The 26,850-nt window shown below is 35.4% G+C and overlaps 1 protein-coding gene across 1 annotated transcript; it reads left to right on the top strand.

Moving 5' to 3' along the window:
* The first annotated feature begins 750 nt into the window (after positions 1 to 750).
* Positions 751 to 26,850, top strand: LOC135684505 (hemicentin-1). Its single transcript, XM_089114944.1, has 19 exons — positions 751 to 773; positions 6,732 to 6,818; positions 8,970 to 9,311; positions 9,817 to 10,125; positions 11,032 to 11,295; positions 11,792 to 12,094; positions 12,474 to 12,782; positions 13,418 to 13,729; positions 14,922 to 15,230; positions 15,858 to 16,166; positions 17,026 to 17,328; positions 18,292 to 18,585; positions 19,386 to 19,555; positions 19,915 to 19,999; positions 21,023 to 21,265; positions 21,540 to 21,719; positions 22,268 to 22,306; positions 23,123 to 23,216; positions 23,720 to 26,850. Exons 2-19 carry the CDS (start codon positions 6,764 to 6,766, stop codon positions 24,069 to 24,071), a joined length of 4,272 nt encoding a protein of 1,423 aa, XP_088971070.1. The 5' UTR covers positions 751 to 773; positions 6,732 to 6,763; the 3' UTR covers positions 24,072 to 26,850.

Here is a 26,850-nt window from a genome sequence, read left to right as displayed (position 1 = left end):
CACTAGCCAGGTTTAGCACAAGTCGCATTTTTATTTATTTTCGGCCAAGGGAGATGTCTTCGTTGAAATGGAGAGGTATTTTTGTAGAAATGGGTGCCGTAAACAAAGCATTGTTTCTTCTCCGTATGTACTAATGTGGATAAATCACGTTTCGTAGATTTTCATTTGTAACCATTTGTAAATTCACACGTCAAAGAGCTTACTTGTCTCTGCGTACTTGGCGCATGCATAAAGGCGTGGCAAAGTTCCACTATTTGTGTAAAAATGTATTTTCTCTTCCTTGATTTTTACAAAAAAGCATATTTCAAACATTTTAAAATTACACAATAGTCTTATGACAATCGTGGAAGGGCCTCAATAGTACGATATTCTCCAAGTCTTATTATGAAGGTTTGCAAAGGAGTTATAATCTATTTTTCAATCAGGCTGTCGAAATGGAGCCAAAACCTACTCAATTGATATATCGATGCTCTTCCGCAAAAACATAGAATTGCTGCCTTCCAGAATATCGTGCTGCTCAAGTGATGTGAAAATGGTGTTTGTGACGTCACGATTATGCGGCAGGCTCGGGCAAACTTGTACGTGCTCGGAAAATTGTTCAGTGGCTAACTTTGACGTTCAATAACTCGAAAACTGTGTTGAATATTAAAATACTGATAGTGTCTCCGGTATTTATGCTCGATATGCTTTCATTTGAGGTCAAGTTGATTTTGCGTGTCAGTTCACCTTTAAGCTTTGTGTTCTGAAACATATAATCTACACCAGGATCACAGGTAAGAGTTAATTCTTATGATTTTTATGACCACTGTAAACGGGTGCAAGTGATGATTTAAAACAGATAGTAAATTGTCACTTGTAGCTGTAAGTTTATAAAAGGCTATTAATTCACCATAGCTGATCTCTAAGCAGTTGCTATTTTTGGAACTCTGTTTACAGTAGCAAATTCCAATAAAGATTCCTATATTTATATGTAAAAAGGCAATTTAATCCTTCTTGGTAAGGTAGCATTCGCGACTTGACGATGTAAGAAAAAAAGCTGTTTAGACTCGTTTTTGGAATATGAAAATTTTACAGTTTTTAATTTTTTTGGAGCCTAGGACTAGGGATTCTAAAATTAAGGGCATCCTGGTACTGGTTGTTTTAAACCGTGTGCTAAAAAATAAATAAAAAGCATGTATTGTAGATGAATAATAAGCCGATTGCATAAAGCTTTATGTAAGTAAGACTGTACAAAGCACATTTCCCGTAGATCCTGGTTGTTTTATCTGAGTAAGTCATGTATTAATGCATTCCACCTTGAATGTAAAATAGGAGCCAGCCCATAGGTAACCAGGTATGTTTGGACAAAAGATGTTACCACTCGGTTAGAGACAACCTTAAAATTTTCTCTTAAATCTCCTTGCTTCTCTGTTTTTACAATTCTTCCTCTCTTTTTCTTCTTCCTTTGTCATTCATCTTCCTTAACATTTACTTCTTTCTCTCCCTTATCTTTACATTTCTTTCTTCATCTTAGATGTTATTCTTTTTTGTCCAACTTTTTTTGCTCTTCAGGCTAGATCCAATAATTACAATCATCCATGAAGTATTCTTGATTTAAAATGACATTTCATTTCATTTCGTTTTCTATTTCAGCATCTAATCTTTTGGTGGTACAAAACATGAAGTATTCTTGATTTAAAATGACATTTCATTTCATTTCGTTTTCCATTTCAGCATCTAATCTTTTGGTGGTACAAAAATTGTAAATGGATTTGAAAAAAAAGCTTGCTATGTTTGCTTTTTTCAAAGCCATTTCAGCATCTCTTCGCATTCACTTTTCCTTTTGTCTTTGCAGTTTTCCTACTATAGCTGACTCTCATGTTTGAGATTATGTGCTGCCAAGTATCAATTGAATGGCATCATATTTTTTTATCTTCCATTCTCCTAGATATTTCCTTGTTGCCCTTGCTTCTAGATAGAACACTCCCGTTCCTCTTTCTTTGCTCATTCTTCGTTTCTTCATTTTTCGTTCTTCATTTTTCGTTCTTCATTTTTCGTTTTTCATTCTTTGTTCTTCATTCTTCGTTCTTCATTCTTCGTTCTTCTGTCGTTTTTATCTCTTCCCATCTCTATCCCTTTCTTCGTTCTCTTTCCTTTTTCTTCATTTTTCTTTCTTCATTCATCATTCATCGTTCTTTATTCCTTTCCCTTCATTCCTCTCTCTTCGGTCTTCTTTCCTATATCTTTTTTCTTCATACTTTTTTCCTTTTTCATCTTTTCTCTTTCTACTTTTCTCTTTCTACTACCCTGCTTCCTCTTTCCTCTTTGCTCGTTCTTTTCTTTTTTCTTTCTTCTTTCTACTTTCCTTTATTCCGCTTTCTACTTCCTGCTCTCTCAAACTAAAAATTAATATTTCCTAAAGTATTTGAATTCTTTTCATTTGTTTCAATCAATGCACATTCATTGACATTCAATCCAAATCTTATTTTTCATCTCTGGTAATTTCATCTTAAGTCAATAGTCAGAACGAGGAATCATATTTTCCTTTATTAAAGTCATCTGGTGACGCTCCTGATTTGTGGCGCAGTAGGGCGTGCTGCTGCATGACGTTAGCTAATTTTCAAAATCGTTGCTCGATCGGTTATATTGCCCAAAGTGAGTTGCAATAGGAACAAGGTCAATTATAAGGTGCTAGATATTACTTTAGCATCCCCTTATCAGGGGGTCAGTGTATGCCACTGATGGTTACATGTGTAAATGACATGCAGAGCTTTCACAAACTGGCAAGGGGGTAGGGGCGTAGAGAACAAAAATGGAGGAGCTTGCACAAGTTGAAGTAAGAAGAAAAAGGCACCCAATCGATAACAACTACCTATCTAAACAAAAACAGACAAACTGATAACAGCCACATACACAAATCTTCATTTAAAGGGATTGAGTCATGGTAAATAGGCCTTCTCTATAGGGGGTCATTTGGTTTCAGCGTGATCGCTGCTGTTTCATGTGATACTTTTATCCATTGTTGACAACTTACTATTGATGGAAATTGTTTTGTCAATCAGTACGAGGTGAGTTCACGTGACCAGTTCCAGGTCAACCAATAGCATGGCAGTCATGAAAATCATGACTCAGCGGATTTTGGCACTTAGGGTATACCCAATCCATTTTGTCATGACTCAATGCCTTTAGAATAAAAATCCTTTTGCTCCAAGCTATCAAGGCCGAAGGTAAATTTTTGAAAAACTTAGATTATTTCACTCTTTAAACTGAAAACTTCATGTAATCAAATTTGGTTGGTTGACCATAAATTTGTGCCTTCCTTTGAGACCACCTTCCAGTTATAGTCAATGTAAATTGTTAGTGAATGCCAGTGCAACATATAACATAACATAACATAACATAACATAACATAACATAACATAACATAACATAACATAACATAACATAACATAACATAACATAACAAAAATTTGTCCTGCTTTTTAAATTCTTTGAAACATCTTTCAGCACTCCGTAAATTTTTTTTCTTGTTAGGTGCAGAGATCCTATGGCTAAGTAAGTGACTCTGTTAGCTGAAAGCTATTAAAATGTGGTTGGTGGTTCTTTGAAAAACCAATTTAACAACAGGGAATGTCTTTGAAAAAATCAATTTTTAATGAACCTAGTCATTCTCTCATAACATTAACGGTGGTCTATGACTGTGAGTAGAATTATGAAAAATTGATGAGCACATCATTTGCATCATATAATGCTATTGAAGCATACAGCAAGTACCATCTCAGTTTTATTACGCTGACCATTGCAACTCTAGTGATTCTAGACGTTAGGCACAAGAACAGCCAAAATAATTACGTTTGAATATGCAAATGTTTGTTAAGTGGTAAGTGCTTCATTTGAATCTTTATAAAGAAAAATTTTGATGTTAATCGGCAAGACTCAAAACTCAAGATTTGTATTATGTTTTAAATGATGATTTTGAAATTTTTTTGGTGTTTTAAGTTCTACTGACTGTCAATAGCAAAGAGGAGTATGCAATGAAGTTTAGAAGAATTATTGAGCCTCAGAGCCTGCTGAAAAAATATGTCTTTCAATTTCACGACTGTTGCTTTCGAAGCAGTGCTATTGCCACAAGCTAAATCTGCAAAATTTGTCACTCTTGTTTTGCCGTGATTACGTACCATGTAGAGCTTTGCAAGATTATCATTCTCATAATTGAATCTTTCGAAATCTTTATTCCACACAGTGATTTTATTTCTTCTTTTCGTGTTGTCATGCTGTACAATCAAAAAAGTTTCATCAGTCCCTTTCCTATTTTGAATAGTATTTGTTTAATACCATATTTTGCGTATCTTGTATGATGTTAGATTTAACCATCCATAATGATCTTTGGAAATGAAAATTGAAGTGGTTAAATCTTGGGTGATAAATAATTTGGAAAAACTAATTTGTAAAAGCTAGACTCAAATCTTTGGGTCTTCAAAATATCTTGGCAAGGCCAAGTTCCGTGAATCAACACTAGGCATCTAGTTTCGGACGGTAGAAAGTAGAAATTCTTCATATCTAATAGCATTACATAACTAATCTGAGGTTGCAGTTAAAAGCTAAACATTACTGAAAGTAAGTCAATCACAATAAAGACTATTTACAATCAATGGAAACTTCAGCATGAAAAGAAACTATTAATGTTTCATGCAGGTTTTTTCTATAAATAATAAAAGTCAGCTCTTCAAATGAAATTTTGTCTTGACTTCAACATTCAGTCTACATAAAATAGTAATTCTTGCTATACGCTTAGCTTGCAATCGGCTTGGTGATTGAATACAGAATTGATAAGAAGGTCAACATAGGTTGAGAAGAACAAAACATTAGAAGAACTTTGATTGTCCGATTCTTTGCTTATAAGACAGAGAGCCTTGTAGCAAACAGCGGAATTAACAATCTGTTTAGTGAAAAAGTTTCTTGTGTGCTGATCTGCGTTTAGCATCTTAAGCATATCAATGTGTATTATGCCAAAAGCTCCAAGCATTTTTATACATATATTTTAAACGATAAATTTCTTGTTATGGCCTTTCTTTTGTAAAGGTTGCCTGCATTTAAAAATATTCTTTTGAAATTAATGTAAAAATGATTCAAATAAACTGTAAGTTGTAAAATATAAGTGCAGCCTGAGAACAGCGAGAAAAAATCTGGACCATGACTGTTTTCATGTATAGCACAAAAAGACTCAACATCTATCCAATGGAAAGGTTAAAGTACAGCAAAGATTTTCATAATCTGCAGGCTTAACATAGGCGCTGTACGTATTATATTCATTAGCAAAAGGAAATGAAAATTCATCAGAAGCGTTATTACACCGGATGGCATGATTAACATTGTATGAATCTGTTTTGAGCGTGCTAACTGACATATAGGGTTTAGACAGACTTATGCTTAGATAAACTTGTGTTTTGAAAGATAGTATTAATCTGAGAAGGAAACGTCAATAGGACACAGAAAATAGACAAAGATCTTCACAAGAATCCTTCAAATTTCCAATTCGCAGAGAAGATAACACCTGCATATTTGACTTCGTTGTTTCATTATTCACAGCTTTGATTCACGAGTATAGAGATGTCTGTATGGACATCTGCTTAAAAATTTCAGCTAGTTGTTTTACCGGTACAACTTAATCTCATATTTGCAAGTTTTTGAAACCAGTTTTGAAATGTTCTCAGATAAAGCATTAATGCTGATAATAGGTCTTCAAATTGGTTTTACTTGACATCAGAATAAGTTACAACATAATTTTATGTATATGAAACTTGTAAGGAAGTTGTATCATACAAAACTTGGAGCAAATTTTTGGGATGATTCCCTATGCAATAGGTGTTAACTTTCGGCTGTTTAAGAGGGTGTCAACTAAAATAAATTCTTGTAAATCATTCTAGACATTGCATCATTTCTACAACCAATAGAAAGCACACAGATTTTTTTAAAGCTGGGCAATTACGTGTTCCATGTATACTAAAACAAATCCGGATGCAACCAAGGCAGATTTGAGCCCTAGAGGAACCTGAGGCTACTTGCACTGCAGTACATTTAGTAATGATTGAAAATAGAGTATGGCTTATATTTAATTGTTGAGAGCAAATGCACAAGTGCAAACAATCAATGTTGGAAAATAATCAATAATCAATAGATTGATTGAAGAATAACCATATGAAAAACAATGTGAGAAAAAAGAAAAATATTTGGGAAGGAAAACAATGGATGGTATTTTGTAGATTTGCAGATTATTTGAGAGAATCTCATATAGTCGAATAGGAAAGGATATTACATAAATAACCCTAAACGAGCCACTGTTAGAGCATTTAATCTTTTAAGATAATGACTAAAAATTGTTCTTAGAAGGAGTAGCTATGTTTCCTCTGTTTTTTCATGCTTCATGACAGTGAATTGTTTGTCACTGAGCCACAATCTTTTCACTTTGTTGCCACATACAATTGCTCAGACACTGTACGGTTTTAGGTGTTATTAGTCTCAGTAGCAAACAACAAATAAATGGTGTTAAATTTGAATGAAACGTTGCTATGGATAAAAGGTGTTTTCTTCTCACAACACCTTGTCTCAAAGAAGTTTTCAAACATGAATTCTCTGTAAACTGAACCAAGATGAATCTTTAAAACTATTGCTTTGCCAACAGCATTTCTAAAACACGTATTCTTTGCATTAAACCTCAATGTTGAAGTCTGTTATATTTTCTTAATCTTCAGAAGCAAGAACAAGTATTATTTCTATTGCAAATATGAAGATCAACATCGCCCTCTTCGTGGTAATTTCATGCTTTCGCGGAATTCAAGGTATGGAAATATTCATTTTCGTATTCGTATTTTAAGAGTTAATTTGGCTGTAAGTAGGTCATCAACGATATTTTTAGAAACATTTCAATGAATAGCTTCTGAATAAAGAAGAAAGTGTATTAAATTTGGTAGCGTTTAACAGCCCTATTCATCCATGGCAAATGCAATGCTCTTGCAGTTTCATAAATACTTTTATCGAATCACGCAAATCTATTACCACAACCATTTATACAATTGATTTATTTTCTCTGGGATCACTACCAACCACCGTCTTATCTCTAATCATCTCGATAGTTAAGCAAATCTGACATTAGTCACCAAAATAAGTTTTTCCTGGAATCAGCCAATTTTTCACAGAAGAACTGCATGGTTGATTGCGACCCATGTAATTATGAATTTTATTTCAAAGCGTGGCAGGGATATATGATCCTTTAGGTTAACTGGGATAGTATCGTCTTTCTGAACATCTCACAATCTTCCCTAGGGCATTGCGTTGAGCATTTCTCGTAAGGTAATGATCAAATGTAAAGTAAAGATTAGAGATATAAAAAAGATTGAAGTTTGATGAAGTTGGCTAGTAAATAAGTTAACAATAATCTTGCATAAGACGTGCATGAACATTAAAGTTTGGAAAAAATAAGTTGGGACTTAGCAAGAGGGAGAATTTTGTTACTCTGACTTGTCGTGAGAATATATTGAATGCAGACAGACCTTCTGAACAATGTCGTTTATCGTTTCCTTTAATAGTTTCAAATTCAGAATTTCAATTTTTGCAAAGACCTTGAGTGTACAAACCATCTATGAACATGAATTGTCGGAATCTTGATTTTACAAGGGCAATAACTGCGAGGAAAAAAGGAGACTTCATCCCTGATAAGCAAACTAATAGTTTTTGTGATAGGCGAGAGTGTACGAAAGTCATGTAAGTTTCCCTAGCAGGTCTTTCTCGAAGCTGACTATTGTTGAAGGAATAAGCCCACTTCTTCAGTCATCCACACATAATAGATAACTTTACTGTCCAGTCATGGCTAAAAGATGTGCTTTTCCTATCATTTAAAGGCAACCAGTCGTTCCCTAATCAAATTTACCTTCCCCTTTGACGTAGTCCACCTGTTTATTTACTAGATTTATCATACATTTTCCAATGCACGTATAAATTGTTAATGTAATCGAAGACCGCATGAAGTGTTTGCTAACACTTCCCCTTTGTTACTTCGTGGCTTTTTCATGGTTTGTCTAGAATCAGGCAATTTGTCTACTCTTATCGTGGTCGGGGCTTCTGAATTGTTTAAGCGTCTATTGTTTTTGCCACTGATAAATGTTTTTACGGTTGCCCACAAGGGTCACAGAAAACTCATCTTGTTTCACGGCACACTTTCTTCCAACCTCATTTTATTGCTTAAACTCATTCTTAAAGTGCTAATGATTAATTTCTTAAGTATATTTCATAAATTGTCAGTTACTAGCGCTTGCATTTGGAAAACTGACGCGCGTTTTCGCTTTGGTAAGCCTGTGACCTCACATTTGACACATTCACATCACCTCACCTCATCTCATCTCACCTCACTTCCCCTCACTTCATATCGGCGAGTCGCACCATACATCTAGTGACAGAAGCTGTAGTTATGTTACATTCAATTGTACGTTAAAGGTTTATCGAATGTAAGAAATTCATTGACCTTCACCAGATCATGCAGAGAGTACATCTGTCTTGAGTAGCCAAACATTTGTGCAAAGAGAGTGGAATTAAATAAGGTTTTAACATAAATCAGGAATGGTTGGGGATTGTCAATACTGAATATCAGGTGGATCTGTCGTTATCTTAAGATTATGGTTTGATGAAGAATAAGCAAAATCAGTTGTGTTTCATCTTTGCATGCCAAGTCTAATTTTGGATGACAATATTTTTCGAGTAAAATCGTTAGACACAAGAAATGTCTTAAAATGATCACATAGAAAATAGATTTGTAACTTTTTTACTGGTTTTTCTAATTAAATCGGATTTTCACGATGTACTGATTTCGTCTACTAAGATGTAAGTAACTAGGAATTGTCGAATGTATTCAAGCTAAAAGAACTACTAAATTCTGTCTACTATTGTGAATGCGCCATGAACCTATAATAAACGACTTTAGTGTTTTATTCATACAGGATCCCCATACTTTGTCTCAACACCGACGTCTCCAGCCTACGTGCAACTTGGCTCTGATGTGATTTTCAACTGGACCTACGCCTACGCCGCAGAACCAGATTTTATAAAATGGTACAGAGTATCTCAAGACAATGTGCAAATTGGTCTTAGCATAATGGTGAAGTCGAAAAATAACCCACCTGTGATAAAAAACAAACCATACGAAGGCAGGATCGAATTCAAAGGAAATGGAAGAGTCCTATTGAAGAATATGTCCCTCAGTGACGAAGGATACATTGCATTTAATGCTGATTTCTCTGATGGGGCACCGCTTTATAACAAAGCTTTTATTAATGTAACAAGTAAGGAATTTTCTTTAGAACTATCTTAAAATAATTAACATTTATTTTTGGCAAAAAATTGAAATGAATTAAATAAATGCATCAGTTTTGTGTTGATTGATAGCTTTTACGTGAAAAAAGTTTTGGAAAAGTTTCTTATTTTATAAGAAATTATAAGAATAACAAGGTACCAATCCATCAGAGGAACATGCAGTTGTTCTTTTTAGATATCTATAAAACAAAGTCATATATAAGTTCCAGCTCTTCGAAGTAAATTTTTAGGAAAAGAAATGCCTTATAATCTAAGTTGTGCCGATAAACTACCGAAGGTGAAAACAACCTGTCTTTGAATCGATACTGTCAGAATTATAAGAAAAAGAAATGGGAGACACTATCATAAGAACTGAAAAACAGTTTCCCTTCAGATATCAAGAAGAATAATTAAAGCTTATAACGCCAAGCTTGCGACTGCAGATTATGAAAGATATTTGATCCTATCTTCATAAAAATTAACTTTTTATTTCAGTTTACCCGTCACTTTCATCGCCGCTTCCAAACGAGGTTATTGCAATAGAGGGGCAGACATCAATATTGCAGTGCACTTTTGAAGCGAGACCAATTCCACAAATCAATTGGTACTCCAACCAAGTGCTTCTTGTCAATGGATCAAGCTATAAAATTGAGGCAAAAGTGGTTGGGTATAGAAGTAATCTTACGATTGTACGAAGTACCTTGACAATACACAGAGCAGCCCTAGCTGACTCAGGCAACATTTCATGTGTTGCGGAGATTCCTTTGGCCCGCCTTCTCTCTTCTACAAACTTCAAAGTTCACTGTAAGATTTTTATGATTGTTTTGAAGAAGTAAATATATGAAAGAAATTCTTCTTTACGAAACATCATCAATAGGCGTTTGCGACCCAATTTATAGTTGTAAGCTCAATCTATGCTAGCGGTGACAAAAAGTCCAATAGAATTCTTAAATGTGACGTCATGAACAATCTATTTTTAAAATAATTGAGGTTTGACCATAAAGTTCGAACTAAGGTAGCCTTCCGTTATGCCATGGACGTAAGGTCATTGTGACTAGGAGCGCTGCAGTCTCTCTAATCAGGAAAAGTTTATTTCATTTTTTAAGCTCTATTCGGGTATTTATATCTCAATATATAATCCATACTAGCCCCCCCCTCCCCTCCTTAACGTTTAGCATTCGCTACGCCCATGCTTGAGATCGCCCAAAGCATATACATAGGCAGCTTGGGTCTGGGCGATGTAACTTTAGCGGGCTACACAGCAAAATGATTTCTTACTTGAATCCAACGAATGCAAACTCTAACATTCTTAGTTACCGTTGCCTAATCGAATCGGCCTGTTGTTAGCTTGAATAAATTATCTTTACATTTGTAATTTTTGAAGAAAAATAGAACATGGTATAGTTTAATTTCTCGAGCGTACCTTGGTGTAAAAGTGTTGCCAATTGTGAAGAAAAAAGATGGAACATCTTCAATGGCTTACCTTGCTTCTTTACACGATTTCGAAGTAAGATTATATAACAGGAGGATTTTGAAAAACGCTTAAAGTGAAAAAGTCACATGTTGTCATAAGTTTTGATTTGTGGAGGTATAAAAGGTTTATTAGCTAATTTTTATTGTACGTGGCCATGTTTTGATCGGGCTGAGGATTATCATGAACTTCTGAATTTCAAATGAGCTTTTACCAAAAAAACTTTCTATTTTTTCTAGATCCCCCGAAAAACGTCAGCTTTTTCTCTGACAAGCCAAATAACACTGCAGTACTTGGCAATAGAGTCACTTTTACGTGCAATGCAACAGCTTTGCCAACTAGTTATTTCGAAATATACCGAAATGGCATCTTGGTCGCAAATTCCTCGAACCATACATTCACAATCAAGAGTGCAGCAATTTCCGATGAGGGTACATACCAATGCACCGCCGCTAATTACGTTGCTGCAAGAAGGTCTGTGGCCCTCAACCTCACTGTTCAGGGTGAGTAAGTCTTTGGAGGCAACCTATTAAAGTGCTTGTATGAAACTTAATATTGTATATCAGCATATTTCATACTTCAACTTCAAGTATCAACTTCAAGAGATACATTAACCATCTACAGTGCTTGAATTACAATTAACACACTTTCACCATTAATTATTTTAGTTCTATCAATTGGCTGAAGAATGTTCCAAGGACTTTTTTGCAGGGACTCTAGATACCTGGGGGAAGGCGATTGCTAATCAACGTTATATAGGGATGCAGTCAAAACTTTACTCAATTATCACTAATTACCATTCCTCCACAGCAGTTCCAAACTAGGCCAAGTCAGTGGCTTCAATCTATTTACGGAGCTATCCAACTTGATGTCGAGTAGAACATTCTGATCACTCCAGCACTGTAGTTTTCAAATTTTGTGATTTAATTTAGCTCTGATACTCACCTTTTTTCTTAATTTGACTGTAATAAAAACAAGCGATTGTGATATTTTTTGCAGTTCCACCCGCTCTGTACGCTAGTTTAAATGAAACAATCACGGTCATCAAAAACTCATCAGCTAGGCTGTCATGTACATTTTATGGGGAGCCAGTGCCTTCGGTAACGTGGCACAAGTTCAGTGGAAATGGTGCTATTGCTGTCGCTTCATCATCGAGAATCTTGAAGACCAACTCTAGTTTCTCAGTTGTTGAGAGTGAGGTGAACTTTCGCGCAGTGGATAGCAATGACCATGGCGTGTACAGATGCATAGCAACCAATTCAATTGGATCTAAAGAAATGAATATTACACTAAATGTTACTTGTAAGTTATCAATTATTACTATATCACGCACTCTTATACATATAACATGTATGTATTCATATCAAGTCTGAGACACTGCCACAAAACATTTTGCCAAATCAAGGCCTACAGCTACACAAAATCTAAGGCAAAAGTTTACTAACGCGTTAGATAATTTTCTTTGTCTTCAAAATACGAAATTATCATTTAAATGAATATTTTTGAATTCCTTGTTTCAAATTTTTCGTGATAAATATCTTTCACTCAAGCCCTTTACAACGATGTTAACATGATACATAGGACAGTGTTTTAATTGTTAATATGTTGAGTATTTTACGCATTATTCATTTGTGTTTACAGTCTTGTCCAAATTTTCCTTATTTTTCATTTTCTCCTACAGTTGGTCCTGAATTGGTGCACAACAGCCCAAGTCAAAACATTGTTCCACTTGGTACCTCCAATTTCACCCTGTCGTGTATTGTAATATCAAACCCCGCTGCATTTCTGGAATGGTTCATAAATGGAACAAAATATGCGCCTTCTCGCGTACTATCTGTTTCTGCATCGGAATTCAGAGCAGAAAATCACACTCGAATCACAAGTATTCTGAAAATTGAATCCATTGAGAAGAATCATTTCTCAAACTACTCATGCACTGCAACAAACGCTCTTGGTACAGTGACAGCACGAATGTCAGTTGTAGTCACATGTAAGTTTTCCATCAGTAAATTCGTTTAATTTCAAAGCACTGCAAGGTCGATCCGATCAGCCTGAAGACATGCAGTCAGCAGGAAAAGTTTTGTGGGTCTTCTATTCGTTTAATTGATTCTACAAATGCTCCTTGAAAAATGCAAAGCATTATAAAAATGGTGTTTATAGAACGATGGCCTATTTGCTTTTCTTTATTATTCCTTTGATCTTTATGCAATGTTTTGTTTCTGCTAGGACAACAATTTTGGATCAATCATTTTCTTCTTACAACCTTTTAGCATTATTAAGTGTTTATTATTTTCATCGTTTTATTACTTCTATAACTTTCATTATTAATACTATTAACATCATTTCCTTATTTTCTGATTCGCTTTGTCTAATATCCGTTTACCTTATAAAACACCAATGTCATCTTGCACAGTTTGACGAAAGAGGAAATAAGCCTACAGCATAAGAGCATTTATAACGCTAGATCTACACAGAATGTAAATTTAGCATTCATAATCTAGTTTGATCATTAACATTTTTCACATCAGCGTTCAAGCTTGTCACAATTTATTCTTCCTTTTCAAATGCGCAACTTGATATTCCTTTCAAATTTTTACAGTAATTTATTCGATTTTTCATCTTTAGACAAGCCAGAGCTAATTGCATCATCTCCAAGTCAGATTTTTACCAATGCCTCATCTAGTATTAAGATGACTTGTGACTTCGAGTCCAATCCACGTGGCTCTCTCTATTGGAGAAGGAATTCAGCAAATCAACCCAGCTTTTCGTCGCTGACATCATTTAATACGTCAATGTTACAGTCGCCTTTGCAGTTTTATAGATACAGATCTACATTTGACATTCAAAGTTCTAATCGATCTCATTCGGGAGTTTATACCTGTGGTTCACAAAATAGTCTTGGTGCAATTGAAAAGAATATGACCTTAGTTGTCAATTGTAAGTCTTTATTTCAAGGATACCTTAAGTCGCCTTTTCTTTTTCTACTCTTCCCTGCTAACGCACAGCAACACACTCAATTTTGAACAGATTCATCTGTTTTCTTGCACATTTTGAGGTATTTTATGGGGTTTTTTCAGGTTATGGGGTCAAAATTCTAAATTTCTAAAATAGGTTTTTCTGATGGAGGAATCCTATGCCAATGCGTTATTGTAAATAAAGTCATTTAGGCCCAAAAAGGCTGACCTAAAAATCCTGATGATATCTTAGAAGCTTCTCTCATAACTAATTTACTATCAATCCTCACAACGTGGGAGCAAAACTATATAGCACGTTTCGAGTGAATTACAGAAACTTTAGAGTTTTCCACCATATCTATAATCTTTTTAACAGTTAAAAGGGTATTTTTTTCAATTGTAATGAATGTAATTGTTTTAATGAAAGTAGTTGTTCATTGTAAACCGATTTTTGGCCTTAGTCCTAGCTATGTTTGTAAGAAGTTTTTATCCGAGGGAGCATTATAACTTACCTACAAAATGGCATATGATCTAATTTGAACTCTTGCACCTATAATCTGAATTTAAATATCACATTTTTTATCTAATTTGAATCACTGCATTGATAAGATAAGGGTGTCAAAAAATATGGACCAAGAAGATACCAAGACCTGGATCAAACATCTTTAGTATTTCATAATGATGTTAAGTGCTTTTTCATAGTCACCTAGCCACTAAAAATAGGCAAAAGCAGTGCTTGTGTTCTAGCGTCTAATTTCTCGCCACCTCTGCCTTGTGATGATAAAACAACTCTTACGATATATTACAATGAGATCAATTCTTGTAATCAGATTATTTTGAAGTTGAACTGGGTTCTTAAAAAAGATTTTGCTTTACTTTTTGTAGTTGCCAAAGGTAAGAATTCTGGAGAAAGACTTACTCGGTTCAGGTCTGATGAGCCCACCCCCCCCCCCCATTTGCTGGGAGAGAATTGGAAAATAGAAAGTTGAAAGAATTCTTTCGAATTGATAGGGTATTCGATTTTGATATTTTTGTGTTTGAGTCATGTTTTCAATTACACCTTGTTATTTTGAATTATTCAGCTGAAGATTCCCTCCATATCTGTTCTTATTTTAGTCTTGTCAAGCTTTATGGATATTTTAGATTCTCTATAAACACTACATCTTTATTTCTAGTTGCACCGCAAAATTTGACTTATTTATCTACAAGCTACATCTTTGTAAATGGAAGTGGTGCACAAGAACTCGAATGTTTATTTGAAGGCAACCCAGATGTGACAATCAACTGGTTATACAATGGCACAGTACCAAAAAGCCCGTTGATTAATATAACAAGTACATTGGTGTCGAAAGATCTTTACCATGAAAGAAAGAGAAGCATTCTCAAGATAAATGTTGTCGATAAGAGTATACAAGGTGTTTATAGATGTATAGCATCAAATCACCAGGGCAGTGTGTCCCAAGAAACACAGTTGGTTGTTTTGTGTAAGTTTGACCCTTTTTAAAAACTAAAGATGAACTTTTTGGTTCTAAAGGTTGATCTTTAAACATCACTCAAATTAACCAAGTAATATAATGTGACCTGGCTATCTAGAAGGTTTTCATGCTTTTATCTCAAGTAGAGATTTTCCTCTTTGAAAAATTGTTTTTTTTTTAATTGCGATCGTAGACCTAAAATACCCAGCTTTCCTAGGTAACGAACATTACCTTGTAATATAGAGGAATATTTGTATATGATCTAAAAGCTTATTTTTACATGCTATTTCTAAATGATACCTGCAAACCTTTCTCAGTCTTTAAACTCGAGTTAAACTTGGGTATTCTTGATATAGACGTATGAATCATTTCAGAATTGAGGGGATGGGGGCACGTGTGATCAAATAGGGGCACCGCTGTAAGCTACAAGTACTTAACAACTTTCTCTGAAAACTAGGGTGTGCCACCTGTACCCCCTGGTTCCTACGTCTATGATTTCTTAACAAATATAGAAAGATTGCTTTTATGCATTTGCTTTAGCAACGTTCAAGAATTAATTATGTTTCCTTTTTAGCAATGTAACATCGTTAATAAGTCGTTGAATGTACCAATACTTAGTATTTGAATTATTTACAGACAAACCAGTGATGTTATCTTCATTGTCATCAATTATTATAAAACAAAGACACGAGAATGCATCGTTGTACTGTAAGGTCAGTAGCAATCCAAGCTCAAATATTGTGTGGTACAAGGATGGTGTCCTGATAAGACCGGGTCAAAGATTTGTCATAAAGAACACAAATGTATCAGAGAGCCAATACCACGGGGTTGCAGAATCAATATTGAATATAAGCCAACTGGTGAAAGAGGACTCGGGTGACTATAAGTGCACCGCTGCAAACAGCGTTGGGACAGCTGAAGATTACACCCGTCTCATTATACAATGTAAGTTGCTGCAATCATTGTCTCTATTTATTGGTATTAAAGGCTCTTGCTTCACCGGCATGCTTAGCGGTTTTTTTTGTATTTTGACTGTGCTCTGTATTTTCATAAAGTATGATATTAGGCAGGTTTTGAAAATATAGTCGCAAAGCATGCCGGTTGCGAAAAAACCTTTTAAGAGTAAGTGAGGAGTATCTGTCGAGTAAACAATGACAGTACTTAAGCTTATGCTTGCCCCTGCATAAACTTTATTGAAAGAAACTTTTTTAGTTTAAACAGACTGCTATTACTGGTATAATAACGATGGATGTAAATAAATTGTACCAGGAAAAAAATTGATTAATATTTATGAAATCACTGGTATTTGCAACGCAGTTTCCTTACAGCTGACGATTTATAAAAGTAATATCTAAATCAGCTGTACATTAAAAGGGACCACAATTCTTTGTAACAACTTGAAAAATATCCAAACTAAGAACAGAGCATTCTTAAGCAAGAGATAATTGCGCTCCAAGCCAATCTGAGAGCAGTGCAGGAGAAAGAGCTCAGTAGCTTCATTTCCAGTTCCGCACAACAAAAGGCTGGAAATTTGAAGAGAACAAGATAGGGCAGGGCTTGTATTTCACATTAACCAACGAAATTTCATAATCCCATTTACTTCTTCATCTGGTAGCAACTCCCCCAACCTAGCTCCGAATAAAGCTTGCTGGTGTCTGACATACACCAGTAAAAAATTAGCTGAGGAACTATCAGTTTTCATTGAAGAATATTTCTACAAAATTGTCATTGAGTATTTAATTAAATGATACTTAATGAAAGTATATTTTAAAAGAAATCCAAGCTTTTACATTTGAATCTACAGATGCTCCAACAGTGCAGCCGTCTTTTGGATCTTCTAAAAACGTCACAGAATCTAGCTCCTCCTACGAGCTAAAATGCTTAGTTGAAGCCAACCCTATGCCAACGATACGATGGTACCACAACGGAGTGGTCAGCACTGGAAATGTTTCAAATACAGTAATATCATCAAACGACACGAAGAGTATAGTTGAGAGTTCGTTGAAATTTTATAATGGCGTCAAAAGAACGGACAACGGCACTTTCCTTTGCAATGCATCGAACCTTATTGGCAGCGAATCTAAATCAGTGAAAGTCAATGTTTGGTGTAAGTTGTAGTTTGCTAGAGATCAACCCTTGTTTCTATTTAATATAATACCTGTGTAAGCTATGATCAATCAATCAATCAATCAATCAATCAATCAATCAATCAATCAATCAATCAATCAATCAATCAATCAATCAGTCAAAAACTTTATTAACGTGTCAAAAAAATATTTAGCTTACAAGCTAATTGGGGACACAAGCTAATGATGATTACTTAATTTCTTATATTGATGACTTGATTCTTATATTGATGACTTCGTCTGTTATATTGATGACTTTATATGCTATACTGGTGATTCCGTATTTCATTCTACTGCATATCAATACCACAGCTTTTCTGTGTCAATACTGGTCACTTCATATTTTGTATTGATTGCTTCATGTGCTTATGGTATCTGATTCTCTATTGCTGGCTTAATAGTTAGCTATTCTTACTTCATATATTCTTCTTAAGATTTCTTATTTCATATAAATGTTTTCTAATATTGTACTGACAGGTTCATGTTTCATAATTATGGCTTCATTTTTCCATAACAATGGCTTCATTTTTCATACTGATAGCAAATCAGGCATTACTCTACTTTTCCGTTATTTGCGTCAGACTGATCCCAATTTCAATCTTCGCTAAACTGTAAATTCTTTTTTTTTTGTTAGAACAGTTCATAATACACATTAAACTTTGTGATAGCATGCCAAGTCTTTCAGTCTAGTTTCGAGGTTAAAAGCTTTTGAGCATGAAAAAGATTGCGTAAAACTGACCCATAAAAAGTGATATTCATTCAAACTTCAAAGTAATAAAATATCATTATGTTTACTAACTGTCTCTAAATAACAAGGAGAAAGATATTGCGGGTTTATATTGTTATTAGAGGATCCACAGCTTCTCTATTCTTTAGAAATAATATTATTCCACTGAAATGCTATCTAGATATCCAACTTTATGCTTACATCTATTTCCTTCTAGATGGACCAGATTTCCTTATATTTCTCGAAGGCACAGTCAATAGTACCAGTTCATTAAACGCGAGTTTCAAATGTAAAGCTGTGGGACATCCTGTGCCTACTCTTGTCTGGTTCAAATCGAATGTGCCAATAAGCAACGTCCCTGTAAAAACTTTTATAATAAGTGATACAGAAACAATCGTTGAAAGTGAGCTACATTTGGTGAATGTGTCAAAGAATGATAGCGCGGAGTACAGTTGTGAAGCAACAAGTACTGTACAATCAAAGAAGCAGACGGTGAATCTGAATGTTTTGTGTGAGTATATATATAATCACAAGTGCTATTATGAGATTTCATGTAAAACCTACTTAGCAAAGAGCCAATTAAAATATAAAATTACAAATTATCTTTTAACATGAAGGCAATAGCACCAAAAGGCAGGTAAATATAGAATCGTTGCTATAAAAATGATACATAATGTTTTGATGAACCGGCATGATATGAATGACTGGAAAAGAAATGTTTGAATAAATCATTTGTTAACTGTATTGGATAACTGTAAGGTTTCATGACTGGGCAGAAAAAGGGGAACCTATCTTTGAACATTAAGGAAATTTGTATCTGTCACTTATGGAACTTATAATGCGGAGCAATAAGCCGAATTTTTCTAGAGTTTTGTGCAAAGTTTCGAGTAAAAGAGATTCTGTAGAATAAAGGCGCAATCGATTCTTGATATTTTTATCACCAGTTTTTTCTTTTCTATAACTCTTGATGTATTGAAGAGTTAGAATAGAAAAATAAATGCAGTTTGTTATACTTCCTCTTTCTATAAAACATGAAAGAGAATACCTATTTGTATGACTTGACCCCTACAATTGTAGGAAAAGAGGTTGAAATTCTTCAAGTTATAAATCAAGGAATACTTTTTGACAGGAAACTTATATATGCTGAAGTTGAGTATGTACATTTAAAAATCAATTGCCTCCCTTTCGTCCCTGCCTATTAAACATATTCACTGTCTCCTTGTTGGCTCAAACTAGGAATTTTATGAAAAAAGGAATCTAAAAAGAAAGCAAATAACGACAAATGTATATAATGTTTTTGTTGTGTTTTAGATGATCCTGTTTTACCTTTTGTGCCGCCTAACATAACAGCTAACTTCTCGCAAAGAGTGGTGCTCGATTGCTCCGTTGATGCGAACCCACCAGTGACACATTATCGATGGACTAAAGATGGAAATCTCTTATCTGAAACAGGACCTGTACATCGCATCGGTTCTGCAACGGTAAAGTCCCGATGAACTTTTTTTAATTTTCAGAGACCAGAGACTTATGTTTAGACAGAATTTTGTAACTTTGATTTATGTTCTAGATAATTCTAGATGGAATTTGTTCACTTACAATTTTTGTTACGAAGAGACAAAGCATCTCATTTATACCATAAGTTTACAACATACTAAAAGACCCTGCTACCACTAAAGGTAACAGAGAGTTGAAAACAGTGCATTGCCTTTGTGTTTAAACCACGAGCTATATTCAATCATTTCGAATCTTATAAGGCTTGGACTAAAACTAGTATTTTGCAGTTTATACATCCAATTTATGCTTGCATCTTTCTTGCTAAGACTTTGCTTCTTTTCTCTAGGAAATGTCAGCAGGAATCTACATATGTACTCCAATTTACGCTTTGCGACCAACTGCCAACGTTACTTTTAATTTAAAAATTCAAGGTATTTCTCTAATTCATACTCCAGTAGCACTATTTTTGTTCTTGGCAAGCATCTCTTTCTCTGCGGCAACAAAAATTTTTAATATCATATTAGCACCCTTCCTTTGGAGTTTTCCACGTCCTCTTTCCTTCTAAATTGGCTAGCTCATTTAAAGTTTTTATAATTGAACCAAATTTGAAATGCAGTCTCGTTATGCTTTGCCGTTATACTCGTTACTCGAAATACTCGTTACAGTATCATTTGCGATTCTCGTCTTTCTTGACTGGACAGAATCAATGATAAGATTATACGATGATACTTTGAAACATACTTGACGATACTTTTAAAGAACAAACCTGCCGATTCTTCGTTTTTCAAATTATAGAAAATTATCTTCCTGGCAGTTTTTTCCTTTTATCTTTTTTTTGCAATGTTAACAAGACCTTGTGGGCCATGTTTCAGCAAAACTTCATCACTTCGTGCTGACACCAAGTTATTTTGGATCTTCTTCTCGATCTATTTTCTAAGCCAAGCTGTTGCTCGTTGTACAACTTAGAAAATGACCGATTTCTTCGATCAAATTCCAATATTCAATTTTATATATGTCTTCTATGGTTAGGACAAAGTAACCAAGCTAAAAGTAAGGACATATTTAAGGGAATACCAGGCACAGTTACTTACAGAAAGGCGGGCTACACTTCTTCCCACTCTCGCCAAAAACTTTTTATTTTGCTCTACAGAAACGTAGGGGACCATGGCCTTCTCCCCCCCCAGTTTTGTCGGTCCTGCATTGCATCTTATAGCCGCTTGCTTGCTACTTATGGCAAGTTATTTGCAATATTAAAAAAAGAAAGTTGCGTACCATGACCAACAAAATAAATGAATTACGAGTTGAAATTTGGTCAAACTTTCTAATTAATTCTAAGATCCTTGCTGCATTAACAACTTTCTTGGAGTTTTCAAGACATAGGGGGCATGACACCTACCCCACGCCCCCCAATCGGCACATCCCTGAACATGACTAACCTTGTACTGAAAATTCAGTTCCAGCCAGGATCACTAGCATGACCTGCCGACAGACGTGGAAAGAGCAGCTGAACTGCGAGTGCGTAGGATATGGCATCCCGGCTCCTGAACTTTTTTGGACCAAAAACAATGAATCAGCCAAAATATCAAGTGGAGCCACTTTACTTGTGCCGGTTTTACAGAAGAACGACCAGAGTTTTCACTGTCATGCCAAAAACAAGCTAGCAAATGTGGTTGAAACTTACAATTTAGTTTTAGTTGGTAAGAAGTCAGAAGATATTTCTATGATCATGCTTTTCAATATTTTGCACCCTAAAACAACTCCGAAAAATTTTATTGTTTTAAATCCCTTTAACAAAGATAAATGCTGTGAAAGTATAATTGTGATTCTAACGATTTGAATTCAATAAATCACCGTTAATAATACGCAACTTTAATAACAAACCAACATTGACTAAATTATTCTTTGGAAATCTCAATATGTTCTTATGGTGCACATCCAAAACAAAGACACTGATTTATCTTTGAACTTCAGCTGATCGTTACGAGCCCTGGTCTCGATGGGGATCTTGCAACGTCTCGTGTGGCGCTGGTTATCAAACAAGAGCACGAACATGCAAGCCCAACTTTCCAGGCTGTCCTCCACCCTTGTCGGAAACTGAGCCATGCAATGGATCTTGTGTGACGACGCCAAATGCAACAGCATCAACAACACGTATGTTAAATCTTTTTAGTTATTGTTGAAAAATGTCTTGAGAGAAAAACAGAATCTTGACATTTATTTCCTAGCCATATAATTGGAAATGGATGATCCTAAAAGAGTAGAAAAAAGCTTAAGCAATAATTTTGCAAGAAGTGATACTTTTTTATAGACATGACAATGCCTGACTTAGCTCAGACCCAGGACATAAGGACCTTAAAATGCATGTAACTTTACAATAAGGCATATACCCAATAGCGGAACAACCAAGGGCAATTTGAGGCACGTCCGCCAGTTCTCAGCAGGGTAAATTTTGCATTTCGCATCAGAATATGTTGGGGGAAGGATAACACTTGATTTTTAAACTGTCTTTAGGTAATTGAAAATTAGCAATGGGCGTTCCCTTAAGGTAAAATTTGTGTTCCTTGTTGGTAAGAGAGTTTTCTGGCGGTAAAAACGGCATGGTCTAAAAATTGTGTTTCCCAAACCCCCCCCCCTCTCTGAGCCTAGTGGCTGGCATCACAACTTCTTGTAACATCTGACCATTCATTAATCTATTTTAGCATTTGCTAGACGAGAAACTCAACAAAGTCAGCAAGATGGTAAGTGTTTCGTTTTTGGGGTCTTCACGACCTGCCTGGTGTCTGCCTGTCATTCAAATTAAGGCTATATGGGGTATTTTGTTAAATGTAAACAGATACTGCGATGGATGTTAACTATAAAGTATAGCACCGAGCAGTGGCGTACCCAAGGGGGGGAATAGGGGGGTCCGGACCCCCCCACTTTTCTAAAATATGGTCCTCGAGATTTGTCCAAAAATGATGCAAAACTCATTGGGGGGGTGTAGTATACTGTATGCTTGTGTCAATAACAATTGTAAAATACTTTGCTATTTACCGCAGCTAAAATGAGTCAAATAATGGGGGGAAATTTTGCAGAAAGGGCGTTTCCCCGCATTTGCGAGTGTTTTAAGGGCGTGGCCCAAAAAATTCTGGGGGCTACGCCCAAGACCCCCCACTACTACAGCCCTGGCTCCGCCACTGGCACCGAGTCTCTGTTTTAAAGAAGACAGGATTCACTTGAATCACTTGAATCAACATAAAGGAGAATAAGCGTATTTGACGATACTTCAAGATTGGTGGTGCAGCGTAGTGCTTAATATAATAATTCATGTTAATTATGTGCACACAGTCTCATACATCAACTAGATTTGGTCAACATTACGTGTCAGAATGATCGGGAAATCAAAGAAAGAAAAAACCTAGGACATCATACTTAATCATACTTAAGTCATATGTAACACTCCTGCTCATATTTTTTCAAACCAAGCAATTAACATTTTGATGAAAAGAAAAGGGCAGTCGCTTGCCTTATTCTACAACATATCTGTTACTTCATCTTTATCGTCTCTCCAAAAGAAACATGGACCGTTGTGCTGTATGTGTTGATCCCAGTTCTTGCTGTCTTCTGCATAATCCTACTTGTTTGGTTGGCAAATTCCAGAGGATGCAGGTTTGTGCCTTTTCTTCGTCTCAACGCTTTTTAGTTGATACAAAACAAAGCTAAGCAAATTTAGTGGCTCTCAATGTTTGATGAAGAGAGAAGAACCTTCATAAGCGACAGCTATAGTCGCCCATTGCAGCTTTTCATTCAAATTGCTTTGCTGAATTGATTAAAGCTTTGAGAAATATAGAAGTAATATTGAAACAATTTTTTTGTTTGGTTCTAAAAAATTTCGTTAATTTTTTACCTAAATAAACTTTTATTCAGATCGATATAATAAATTGCTTGAGAATCTTGCAATCAACTTTTTGAGAATGAAAAATAACTCTAAACTTAACTAGTACACATTGATGGAGATCACATAATAAAAATCGTTAATATCTCAAGGATGTTCATATTTCTAGTTCCTGTTGTGCCTAAGTTCTAGGAATATCACTTAAAGTGTATTTCTATAAGTTTACTGTCAAGCCATATTTTTGTTCAAATAATATTTAAGTTCTCTTGATGTTTAGGAGAGAAGAGAAAGAGTTTATCGTTCCTTTAAACAACAGCCTTTCTCAACCACCCTCGATAAGAAGCATGCCAACAAGACGTGGAATATACCTGCCTGACAACAATTTCGGTGTACTGAATTCAGGGTATAGACCAGACGGAGTCGATGTTCTGGCAATGAAGGAATCAGGAAAGTATGACACTGTCGAAGTTGAAATGGAATTTGGAATCGAGGGTCCGGAAAGCACAACCGAGGCTGTTAACAGTATGCCCAATGGAAACGGTGATGTAAACAACACTGTTTTGGAAAATGGAGACAATGATATTCCAGAGAATCTATCTTTTTATAATAGTGCCTACACGCATTTATAGACAACGGTAGACAATGTCGAGTGATACTCGGCATCAATCATTCAGCCTTGTCAATACGATGTAGTTTTGTATGCTTTTACCCTTGAAAATAAAGCAATCAATAAATTTGATGATTGGCATTGATACATTCAGAGAAAAACTGTATCTTCAAATTCGTAAATACTGTGCCAAGCTTTGACATTAACTTGCATTTTTGCGGCAGACTGACTTTGCGAGTCAATAAACGAGAGATGGCGAGAGACAAAATTTAATGCTGTGCATATCATTCAACAAGCCTCGTTTCAAAAGGTCGCTCGTATTCAGAACTATTCAGGAAACTACTTATATCAACTATAAACGACATTAAGAGAAGCAGCTTAGAATGATTAATTATTGCAAATATGATTAAATGCAATCGACAGATATTTTAGAGGCTCGAGCCATCTGTAAACCAACTACTGGCCAATCAATAAATGTGAGTGGTACAACGCTTTGTGATTGGCCAGTTTTGATTGACAGATGAGGCATCAGCCGCTTATTATCTGCCGACTGCCTTTAAGCCATGCACAAGACATGCACATGCACAAAAATCATATTGCAAGTAATAAAAATTCGTTATAACTTATAGATATTCTGCAAAATTGCTAAATGCTTTTGAAAAAGCTAACAATATTAATCCACTTTCCAAAGTAATATATATAAAGCTCGCATTATGTTGTATCAAGCCCCATTAAGACGCTCTCAACATTTCACTGCAATGTTCAGGCTTTATGCTGTGAGGCGTTTCCAATTGTTCCTGAGCTTCTCAGCAAGGTTTCAGAGCGCAATACGCACAGATATGTCGACTCGAATGTGCGAGCTTCAACGTGTTATTTCGTGTAATTCAAAAGCAAGTGGTTTGCTTTCTATTGACGTACCCAGGTAATGCAAGATTTACCACGTACCACGTTAAAGGAGGGCATATTTTACTCCTTTAACCATGCTAGGGAAATAAAACCCCAGGGCCACGCCACCGGGGGGCCGGGGTTGCCATGCCCTCCTACTTTTTTGCAAAGCAAATAGTTTTAAAGCTGAAGTAAAAGGGGAAGAAGCCTTAGCCCCATCTTTTGCTAGCCTTGGCTCCCACTTTTATATTCGTGCCGTGGGTTCTTGCGTCTTATGTCTTTTTCACAAGGAAGTGAGAGCAGTTCACAAAAAAGATAGGTTTTATATCGAATTACGTCGTTGGGAAAGCATGCTACCATGGGATCGAACAAAGTGCGATAGGTGTTTGTATAAACAGGGAGTAGAATGTAGACTGTAAAAAGGTTTTTGTATAATTTAGAATGGTTGTCATACCAAAACGAAAGCAACTAAGCTAGTTTTCATGTAATCAGAATTGCCCAAGCAAACTCTTTCAAGTAAATAACAAGGTTGTGTTATTCTTGACTCCATCTATAGGCCCAATAATAAGGTTGTGTCTGATGTCATTCTTGACTCCATATATAGACCCTTTCATGACATTGGATGTAAAGACAGAATCAAATTTCACTTCGATTTTACATGCTTTGTAAATCATATATCCAGTTAAGACTTGTGAATTACGAAATTTGAAGAAAGTATGAATAAGCTGAAACCTACCATGAGGAATAGACAGGAAATTTTGTAGAAAAAACTAACCAACTGCTTAGCCTCAAGTTTTTCTTCACATTTTAACTAAAGCACTAAGTTTTCAAATCCAAGATGGACCAAAAATTATCACTGAAAGTTACTTGTTTTTGATGACGTCATAAAGAATAATAAAATTGCTTTAAAAAAACAAAGACTTGATCTAAACTTTTACTGCATTTTTCCACTAAATTAACTGTGCTGATTTCGATTCCAAGATGGAGTAAAAAATAAATTGGAAGAAAGTCAAAATGTTGATGACGTCATCATTTTTAGAGAAAATTTACTTTGCACCGCCTTAAATTTTCTCGCAACTATAACTGTCAATAAAGTTCCGTATTCAAAAAGAATATATTCGGTGTTTCTAAACGTTTTCACATGAAGTTATCATCATTTTATGACGTCATCATCATTTATGGGTACTTGGATATCATGGGAATGCAAACCTACAGATTTTTAACCAGTGAATAATAACAAGTCAAAAGGAAATTTGGTTGGATAGGAACAAATATGGAATCCATTCTTCGTCATCACTGTCTTCTTCGATTTAGCTCTCAAAAAAAAGTTTAAGTTCAACTCATCTTGATCTGCCTCAAGCTGATCACCGTTATTTCCCATGACCTGGTCCTCATTGGTTATGGCATCCGCTTCAACTTTATCGGTAGAGCACTGCAGATCTTGCTGCTGTTGGGCAATGGATGTCTGTGTCTGCAGCCCAGCAAAAGATGAGAATCAATTGTTTTAAAAAGCTGGAGGACTGACTCTAATATTTTCTTTAGATCTTCACAGCTTTTTTAGATTTAACGTAACGGTCGACTAGATTCTCGTCAAGTCGTCCAAACTTGTTTTATCGAAAATTTTTGCCTGTATACCACACTGGTATTACCAGCTCATTCTCTTCATCGAAACTCTAACCAAAACTTTCAAAGGCGATTTCTCTGATAGTCCTCATTTTGTAATAAAGACTGTAGTAAATGCATGTCTCAGTGATTCTGGATCTGATTGTAGAGCTTCTGATTACTTGGTCTTCATTGCTTTTTATAGCGTCTGATGACTTACGCAAAATTGGTTGCATTCACGAGAGTATCTTGTCTGCCTCATTCCAACTCCCTCATTTCAACACTTTTCCAGAATACTTCTTTATCTTTTCTTT

Source organism: Rhopilema esculentum, chromosome 21 (assembly GCF_057945365.1).
Source record: "Rhopilema esculentum isolate cy_ngs chromosome 21, ASM5794536v1, whole genome shotgun sequence".
Classification (NCBI taxonomy): domain Eukaryota; kingdom Metazoa; phylum Cnidaria; class Scyphozoa; order Rhizostomeae; family Rhizostomatidae; genus Rhopilema; species Rhopilema esculentum.
The sequence above is the reverse complement of the archived record's forward strand: the minus strand, read 5'-3'. Positions and strand labels throughout refer to the sequence as shown.